At 35.3% G+C, this 10,064-nt stretch overlaps 1 protein-coding gene across 1 annotated transcript in view; it reads right to left on the bottom strand.

Moving 5' to 3' along the window:
* Positions 1-10,064, bottom strand: part of NBN (nibrin) — a 58,475-nt gene that overhangs the window by 10,642 nt on the left and 37,769 nt on the right. The window contains exons 13-16 of the mRNA XM_010862212.1: positions 9,697-9,975; positions 7,177-7,621; positions 2,180-2,248; positions 822-977 (exon numbers count right to left, since the gene is read on the bottom strand). Coding sequence (XP_010860514.1) covers positions 822-977; positions 2,180-2,248; positions 7,177-7,621; positions 9,697-9,975 — 949 coding nt within the window. The remainder of the gene's footprint in view (positions 1-821; positions 978-2,179; positions 2,249-7,176; positions 7,622-9,696; positions 9,976-10,064) is intronic.

The raw sequence follows: 10,064 nt of genomic DNA, 5'->3' as shown, positions 1-10,064 counted from the left end.
GTCTTTGCATTTTAATTTAATGAGATTGTATAATATGATATTGAATGCGAATGCCCCTGTGCTACTCATGTGGGCTGGAAAATAAGCGGGAGATATTTCCCATTGTCCACTCTAAGTAGAAGAGATTCTTCCTGTTAAATGGTGTTCAGAACACTTTAATCATATTTTAATACTCTAAATGGCTCTAAAGTCATAGACAGAAAACTACTGTTAATAGTAGCTCACATTCGAGAGGAAAAAGCTACAGCACCCTGTAGTCACAGCAAAAATCAGATAGATCATGTTTGAGAGAAAAGCCATCTTTCACAGAAATCACTCTTGAAAAAATTACTGTATTCTGATCAAATGCATAAGCAAAACCTAGCAGGTCAATAGTAGTATGGAGCAAGAAACAAACACCCTAGAATAGAAACAAAAAGAATACAGATAGGATGAGAAATAGTTTTTCAGCACTCCATGCTTTCATTGCTGAGGACACAGGTTTGATTCCTAGTTGGATACTAAGATCCTGTAAGCTGCACTGAGCAACCAAAAGATGACCAAAACAAGAAAGAAAGAAAAAGAACTAGGAGGACCCTAGCCAAAAGCCTGCTGTGTAAGGTAGGAAAAAAAAATGGGTGAACAGCATCCTTTAAAGAATTCAACCTTAATAAAGTTTTATATATTAGGTGTCAGGGTATGTACTCACTAGAGTAACTTTTAACTGTTTTAAGCAGAAGAAATAGCATCAGCTTTCAACATAAACCGTTTATTACTATTTAGTATGTTTCTAAAAGCATTTCAAACACTGCACTCTTGCTGCATTTTAAAGGAATACGGACCTTTTTGAATCTCTTGAAATTCTTTAGCTCGCCATCATCGCTATTCACACTGGATGCACTTCTGGAGGTGGGGTTACAAACCACCAGTGACCGAAATTCAGTCAGTAACACTTTCTTTGGAAGCATCTCATCACCACCCTGAAGTTCACAATTGTTCTTAAACAGTGTTAAGATGGATAAAATAAGAAGGAAAAGGAAAATTACTTGTCACTTAAAGAACCTCTATAAAAAAGTTCAAATATCTGAAAAAACAGTAAAATTTAAAAAAAAAGGTTTATTTCTGACATCTGAACTTTGTACTTGAAATCAAATCTATTTCAAAACCAGAAAATTACTCAAGTAGTATTTCTGACTCTAACCTCAGAAACATTTATAACATACTCATGTATGACAAAAGACTAAAAAGCCATAAAGTATTTGAAATTTAATAGCATCTTCTAATAAAAATCATCCCAATAAACAATTTATCTTCTTGTATATATTTTCTTGGCAAGAAACAGTTTGCTTCTTTTCCTTAAAACCATACACTGAAATTATTATATAATCCATTCTACACGTTATCTATACTATACTTACGTTTTCTTGATTTTCAATAATGTATGTTTTTTATTAGTTTGGACACCTCAAAAAACTCAACCACTAATTCTGGGCACACCACCTCACTAACTGAAAGCCACTTTTTAAATTCCAGATTAACAGTTATTTAATCAGTGTGAAGATTCCTTTCTGTTGCTGAAAGAGATTCTTTATGTCATTAACTATTAACTAAGTACCTACATATCCACGTTCTTACAGCTGCCCAAGGCTGATCATCTTAGTTTTTTAAACTGCTTTACTATATATCCATTTGCAAGCTGCTAACAGGACTAAGATAAAGACAGTAAGGGAGAGATGAAAAAAACAGAAAAATCAAAAGAAAAGGTTCATGTGACAGTGACAGAATGTAATCAGGAACTCTAATAAAATAACAATAGCCTAATATTTTTGTAGTTTGTTCTAGAGTTTACAAATATTTCATATCCATTATTCTATTTTATATGAACAACGCTATTGTAGAAATATCAAGTGTTTTTATAAACAAAAGACTTGAAGTTCGTACATGTGAAAATGACCTATTAAAAGTCTCATATCTATAGAGTAGAGGGCAGAGAATTACACTCAGGCTTTCTCCACATTCTTTTTGCTATACCATGTTTATAATATGATCTGTCCATTTCCAGAGGAAGTATAATTATGAAATAGACCAAAATTATAGAAACAGAATCAGTTTTAATCCTAAGAATGAAGACTCGTAAAAAAAATCAATGAAATGACAGTCAATATAAGTTAAATCTTTATAAAATTAAAAAATTCCTCACAGATAGTTCTTTAGTTGACCAGAGTGATTCTTTCTTGAGCTCACACTTCTTCTTAATTTCATTTTCTTGCTAAAGAAATAAAAAATATTGTTCATAAGAGTTATAAGATGGAACCTTTCTGAAAACCTTAGAGATTATTCATGTTCTTGATCTATGACTTTCAAGTATCTTTCCTAGAGAAACTATGAGATGAGAATAGAAATATATTTAGAAAGACTGTAGGATGAGTTATAAGAGTAAAGAACTGGAAGCAATCTAAGTTCATACAAGTTATGTAAAGAGTATAATATGAGAAATGATCATAATATAAAGGAATTACAATGGCTATAAAATTGCATTAACATTTGAGTCCAATTTGAAAAACAAGATTTAAAAAAGAAAATGCCAAAATATTAACTGTGGCTATCTACAGAAGATAGGATTATCAACAAATTGTTATATTTTTATTTTTCATATTTCTACATGATTGTGTTATTACTTTTACAGTCAAAAATAAAAACAAATTTTTAAGGATGTCTATCTAAATTTATTTAGAATTGAATGTTAAATATCCTTAATCCAGGAAGAGTTATTTTAATTGTTCAAGGTATTTATCTATTAAAAAAATGGAGACTGCTTTGCATAAAATCATACTATCCTTCATATTCATATATCCAGCTCATGTACTAGATAAAAGTACATTACACAGATAGCTTTCTAATACTTTCAATAAAAACTACAATCCCTTTGGATACAATAGGGGGGCATATCATTTTACATCAAATTTTCAATGATTCAGTAATAAAAATGCAGAAAAATGTTAATAATAAGTTGGAAGGAAAAAGCAAAATGTACTCTGAGCTTGCTTAGAGACTAAAGAAATTAATGTTATTTATCAGTAGTAAGATTAAAAATGTCTATGCCAAGGCTACCACATACCCTTTAATTGAGTATTTTCACATACATCACCCACTATAAATTGTTGTCACAATCACATTTTAACCCCCTACCTTTTTTTCCCCATTCTGTCTTACTCCCTCAAACTTGCTCATCCCCTTGAGCAAGTTTTTATTTCCTATCTCATAGAATCACACTATAAAACCATACCCAGAGCCTTGGACTGTAAGCTTGGGAATTTTCCAATACTTTTCCCTCTCTCCTCATTTCTCTTATTAAGTTAATCACCACGTCCTAGAGATTCTACATTCTAAAGTTCTATCAAACTTATCCTCTCAGACTGCCTTTCATGTTAGCACACCCAGTGTCTGGAATGAATGACATTCTGAGAAAGCTGACAAAGGCAACAGCTAAAATAGGGTGAACCAAGGATTTCTGTCCCAGTTGTCAAAACCTAGATAAGTCAGCTTGGCAAGTTACGTAACTCCTACGCCAGTCTCCAAATCTGTCAGTGTACATTGCTGTAGCCAATATGACGGTATCCAGTAAACGACAGGTGTAACTGCCGGGCTTTCACAGATGCTACAGGCTTCCCTGGTGGCTCAGACAGTAAAGAATCTGCCTGCAATGTGGGAGACCTAGGTTTGATCCCTGGGTTGGGAAGGTCCCCTGGAGGAGGAGGGCATGGCAATCCGCTCCAGTATTCTTGCCTGGAGAATCCCCATGGACAGAGGAGCCTTGTGGGCTACAGACCATGGTGTCACAAAGAGTCAGACACGATTGAGTGACTAAGCACATAGTTATTTAAGAGAAGAGGAAACCTTAATTCAAAATAGAAGGGTAGAAAAGAGGTGAAGAAGAGACTTCTGTAGACAGTGGGTGCTGTTAGGAGGAAAGTTAACAAGGATGTGGAGTCATGTCGGCATTTTATGAAGACTGGGGAATTGAAAGTAAAGCCAAGACTCTGGCACAGCTGTCATTCACATAAGGATAAGCTCCTAACAGGGGTATCTAGCCGATAGCTTTCTATTTTAGCTTATAGGAAATCTTACAGACATGCTAGAATCCATATTTAATCCCCAAACAGAAAAATGATCATTCTAATATCAATGTATTTTAGAAAACGTCCTTCTGATACACAGCTAAGGAAGCCAATGCCAGAGAGAAGTATCATAATTTTGCCGTCTTGAGCTTCCCTGGTGGCTCGGTGGTGAAGAACCTGCCTGCAATGCAGGAGACGTGGCAGGAGCCGCAGGTTCAACTCCTGGGCTGGGAAGATGCCCTGGAGGAAAAAATGGCAACCCATTCCAGTATTCTCGCCTGGATTTCCTTTTTCAAAAAAGTTTTAAACAATTATCTTATATTGAAAGCAAAAATACTTTTGTTAACAAAGTTCTTACTAAAAAAGTATAAACATAGTGATTTAACTTTAGTATTTCCAGAAGCATGTCACAATCAAGTTGCTACTCACTCTCCAAAAGTATGCTACGACATATTTATGTTGTACCTTGTTTTTATTCAGAATATCATGAATCCTTGAAAAAAACAAAAAAAAGGACAAAGGAAATTATGCTGCAGAATCATAGAGCAAAATAAAGTAATTACATTCCCTGGTATCATTATACAGCATATAAACCTTGGCATTAAATGAAATGTCTTTCCAGGTCCACAAAAAACTGTTTAAAAAACTTTAAAAGTGTTTCTCATATCACTGGAGGGTATATGATGCTCACTTCTTGTCTCTCCCACTCTGGGCCCTAATGCCCAGTTCCTTGGGTGACATGAGCCCTGAGAGAATGTGTGGTCAAAGCAGGTCATAGGAATTAATTTGCAGACAGGATGGACCAAAGTATTCTGGGACTAAAACTACAGCTTTGTCAGACAGAGCTGTGATACTGCCAAGTGGTGGACCCATCTGCAAAAGAATTTAAGAAAAAGAAAAAAAAAAGCCCATTAGAAAAGATATAAACTATGTAAAAGGACAAGAAGACTAGGAAAAAAATCAGGAAAAATTAGAAACATAGGAGGATAGGATCCCACAAGGAATTCCCAAAGGCGTGGCCAAAGTAACGTAAATAGGGCCTGACTTTCTAAAGACTAGAGTATTAAGTACTAGCCTGAACACAGATTCTTGTATAGTCTGGAGCTGAAGTGACAATGAAAACTCAGAGTAAAAGTAGAATAAATACATCTAATAAACATCTTTATAAAGGGATATAAATTTATTAAATTTAGGACATCATCCCTTGGATTTCATCAAATGCCATATTAAATCAACTTATCTAATTCTCCACTACAATGGAAATTGCTACAGAAGTGACTTATAGGATATATAAACCTCTTGGTTCAATTAATCTTTTCTGTAACGTGACAACTAATCTTAAAACTTTGATAATAGACTTGTCTGTCTCTGAAGTTCTCAATCTTGCTGACAGATATCTCAGTATCCATTCTCTTTCTCCCTTATTAATATAACTTTTATATTAATTAAGGGACAGTGTTGTCCTAAGTGATGTACTAAGTTTAAAGCATTTCCCAGACCCTCCTGGAGATTGAGGGTTAGGGCTGGGGTTGGCAAAGACCATAACTAAATCCTGGCCAACAACCAAAGTCATCAAGTGGGGCTTCTGAGAAAGCTCCTTAGAATGGACTCAAGCGGAAAGCCCTTTACCCTGTTTCCTTTCCACCTTCTTCCTCCTCCCAGGCAAGCTGACTTGATGGCCAGAGGTGCCATCTCATGGAGCAGAAAGACATACACCTAGGAAATTAATACCAGCAACTACCAAGCAGCTTTGGTTACGTACCTCTGGACATCTTCTACAGGAAAAAAAAAAATCCTATCTTATTTAAGCCACTGATCTTAGAATTTTTAAAGACAGCAAAGGAATTCTTAACACAATGCAGGAATTTTTTCTGGAAAGAAAACTGGACATGCTGAATCAGGATCTCCGGGCCTTTGGTCTGGGAATCCCTATTTTTAAAAGCTCACCAGGTGATTCTGATGCACTGGTCCAAAGAGGGCATTAAGTATTCACTCATAAGAAGTAATGAACAATGAGGACTTTTTCCTTCATATGAAGATACCAGTGTACAGGCTAAGTGAAGTAAAAGTCGCTCAGTTGTGTCCAACTCTTTGTGACCCCATGTACTATACAGTCCACGGAATTCTCCAGGCCAGAATACTGGAATGGGTGGCCATTCCCTTCTCCAGGGTATAGGCTAAACAGGACATATATTCTGATTCTTCAATAACAGTTACAGATTTATATAGTGCTTGATACACACTAGGTTCTCATCCTCACTCAACTGTGTCTGACTCTATAACCCCATGAACTGTAGCCCACCAGGCTCCTCTGTCCATGGGACTTTCCAGGCAAAAATACTGGAGTAGGTTGTCATTTCCTACTCTAGAGGATGTTCCCGACCCAGGGATTGAATCCGCACCTCCTGCATTTGGCAGGCAGATTCTTTACCACTGCACTACCCGGGAATCTTCAGATTCTCAACAAACGCTTATCACATTGTTGCATCTGTGCTCTCACCTAATGCGGTAACTAACCTACAAATAGTAGGCTGCTTAATAATGCATAAAATAGGAAACAATCTAAAAAATAATCTTTGTTGTCTTAGAACAAAGTTAGTAAAACAAATTACCAATATTCATGAAAAGAGGATAGAACATTAAAGATAAAAATGAAAATTAAAAATCTCTAATGATGTTACACATGCTCTATCTTAAAAATTTATTTAAGTAGATACTTTGTTTTGCTAACTTTCATCTTTCAGTGCCTGTTTACTCTATTAAAGCACCTCCTATACTTAACATCATGGCCAAATGTCTGATGTAATAAAACAGTACAGCCTGGAAATCTATTAAAACAATCATGAATAACAATTTTAGTTGTTGTCATCTATTATAAACAGTCAAAGAATCATTATATTTTTAACATTTACTTTATCAACCAACAAACTCTTATACTTAATATGGGGTGTAGAAGATTCTAATTTTTTCCCCCAAATAAACAGAAGTTCTGCTCATACTGTCAATACAAATATCTAAAGTACTTTTTAACATTCTAAGTTCCTACTTGCAATACTTCTCAATAAATAATGTTACTTACAGATATTTTGTTACTTTCTGGTATTGTTTCATCATTAAAAGTGACATTTGTTTCTTTATCCAATCGTAGCCTTTTTCTAACATTGATATCTTCCTCTTGTTTTTGAACTTTCACTTCGCTTTCTAACTCTAGTTCTGTATCCTTGAATAACTGTTCCAATACTTCATCTTCTATGGCTAAATCATCAATTTCTTTTCTTTTTTTTGATTTTAGATTTTCTGTAAAAAGAGACTTATTGGCATAATTTTTCACAGTGGGTTTTACATTGGTATCTGCATATGAATTATCTGGGTTTTCTTCCACAAGCACATTCTGAGATAGGTGCTCATCCTTATTTTTCCTTATCAAGGATGTAGTTGGTTGTGTTTGTTCTAAAAGAGAACAAGACGTTTCCATTCTTGCTGATTTGGATAAAGACATTTCTTGATTTTCTTCATCCCTTTCCCTTGGGTTCAAAAAAGGAGAGAAGAAAAGAAAAACAGAAAATGAACACAGCTAAGTAATTTTTTAGTTTGGCAATATTCACCCCCTTCTTCATTTAATTGACAATATTCCTAGTTTTAATGATTAACAATCTCACCAGATATAAAAAAGTAGATATCTGAAAATAGTACATAATTCATATACACTTGACTGTTTTGATAGGACTGATGAATCCCATAGCTTAAATAATAGAGAGATATTTATCTTCTTTTTTAAAAGTTGCAATAGTTGATGAATCAGTGTGAGGAAAAGGTAGAAGAATATAAAATACAAAAAACTTGTCAGAAAAAAAACAGCTTACTTTGTAATGTAGGGAACTTGTGAGCAAGGAAAAATTACCCTGGGACTAAAACCTGTTCAGTTCATGAGAGCCAGATTCAAGTTGAAGTGGCTAAATCCAGAATGTAGTCTAAGACTATATATGTGAATATATGACAATGTACGTTCTATATAATACTGTATCATTCACTCAGTAAGTGCTGAATACTTAGCTCATTTAAATGGTACTGAGGCCACAGAGGACACACAAACTGGGTCTCTGCTCTGCAGTTTATAACCTGCATGTCGAACTGGAATAGTTAAGAGTGATACCTTAACGAATCTAAACTAATGTCGAGGTCTGGATAAACCAACCAAGAGGTTTCTGTAGTAATTCTAATCATCAGAGTTTGAGTTAGAAAGATAGCAACAAAAACAGATGGAAAGAGAGATATTTATAAGACAATTAAAATAAGAATCAGCACTGTTTTGGGGAGGCAGAGCAGAAAGGGTCAAAGATGTTGACACAGTAAACTGCTAACAAAATTCCATACCATTGCAATGACAGGGGTGAAAAAGTTTTACACCGATGATTAGGGAAAAGAGCAGATTTCTGTGGAAAAGTAGGAGTGATATACTACTAAGTCAGGACCAAATATACTGACCATTTATAACCTGAAATGAAATATACATAGTAGGAAGAAAAGAAGTCCTCAATGGGAGCAAAGTCAGAGAGGCAAAAAAAAGAAAAAAGAAAAACTGGGACACTACCACAAAAAATCAAGAAGAAATCACAAGGAGAACAAAGGTTGAAGAGCTGAGTGTTACCAAAAGGCCACTAGAGGTGTGAAGTGTGTCAGTGATTACTTTCAAGGATGTCAGGTCATGATGAAATACTGTTAGTTAAGAAATATTTCATACAGAAATGGGAACAATAATGTCCTCTTATAAGTTTAACAGTGAATTTAAAAGATAAAGAGCAGTAGCTCAGGAAGAAATCAAGTCAAGGGAAGGTTTTAAAAACTAAAAATGAGATAGAGTCTTTTTTAGTTTTGCATCAGAAGAATACAGAAGAAAAGGACCTAGAAGACACTAAAGGTGCTAGCAATTAAGAATAAGTGATAGAGCATGGTCCTAGAGGAAACGAGACCTAACCAATGGAAACAGGTAGGTCAAAAAACTCAGGTATGGGAAAGCTTTTCAGCAAATGAAACAGAAGGAAAAAACTGAGAGAAAATCTATCCAATGAACTTAAGTGACTCTTGAGAATCCCTTGGACTGCAAGGAGATCAACCAGTCAGTTATAAAGGAAATCAATCCTGAATATTCATTAGAAGGACTGATGCTGAAGCTGAAGCTCTAATACTTTGGCTACCTGATGCACAGAGCCAACTCATTAGTAAAGACCATTATGCTGGGAAAGACTGAAGGCAGGAGGAGAAGGGGATGACAGAGGATGAGACGGTTGGATGGCATCGCTGACTCAATGGACATGAGTTTGAGCAAACTCCAGGAGATGGTAAAGGACAGGGAAGCCTGGCGTGCTGCAGTCCGTGGGGTTGCAAAGAGTCGGACACCACTGAGCAGCTGAACAACAGCAGCAGAAATGAACTTAGGTAAGAAGGCAATGTGGACATTTCTGAGAGGGAATAAGCTCAAAGGGCCACAGCTTTCTACAGAAGCATACTTACACAGAATATGAACTGAGTACAATTCTACAATCATAAAACAAGTATGAATATTTTTAGAAGCACAAAGCACTATTATTAAAAATTATACCTTTTTTTGGGAGAGGTAAGCGGCTGAAAATAGTCTCTGATGGAGTTGGTTTGCTGATGCTGAGAAGGCCAACCTCTACTTTTATTTACATGTGGGACTTTAGTCGGTGAAAGCTGATAGTTTGGGATTTTCATCCTAACCAGAGTATTTGACACTGTATTATTATTAGAGCTTATTTTGTGGGGTTTCTTCACAGTGGACGTTTCTTGTGAAAGTATTCGACATTTTGGTTCCATTCCAAATATTTTTATTTCTTTTGGTCTTTCACTCAAATCCATACTGCAGCAAAAGAAAAGAATGTATGGTAAACAATCAAATTTACAGCAATTTTTATCCAGAAACAAAGTCCTTTAAGTAGCACTAATATA

The sequence above is a fragment of the Bison bison genome, unplaced genomic scaffold (assembly GCF_000754665.1).
Source record: "Bison bison bison isolate TAMUID 2011002044 unplaced genomic scaffold, Bison_UMD1.0 scf7180017858048, whole genome shotgun sequence".
NCBI lineage: Eukaryota > Metazoa > Chordata > Mammalia > Artiodactyla > Bovidae > Bison > Bison bison.
Note: the sequence above shows the minus strand (reverse complement) of the source record. Positions and strands in the feature narration are given on the sequence as shown.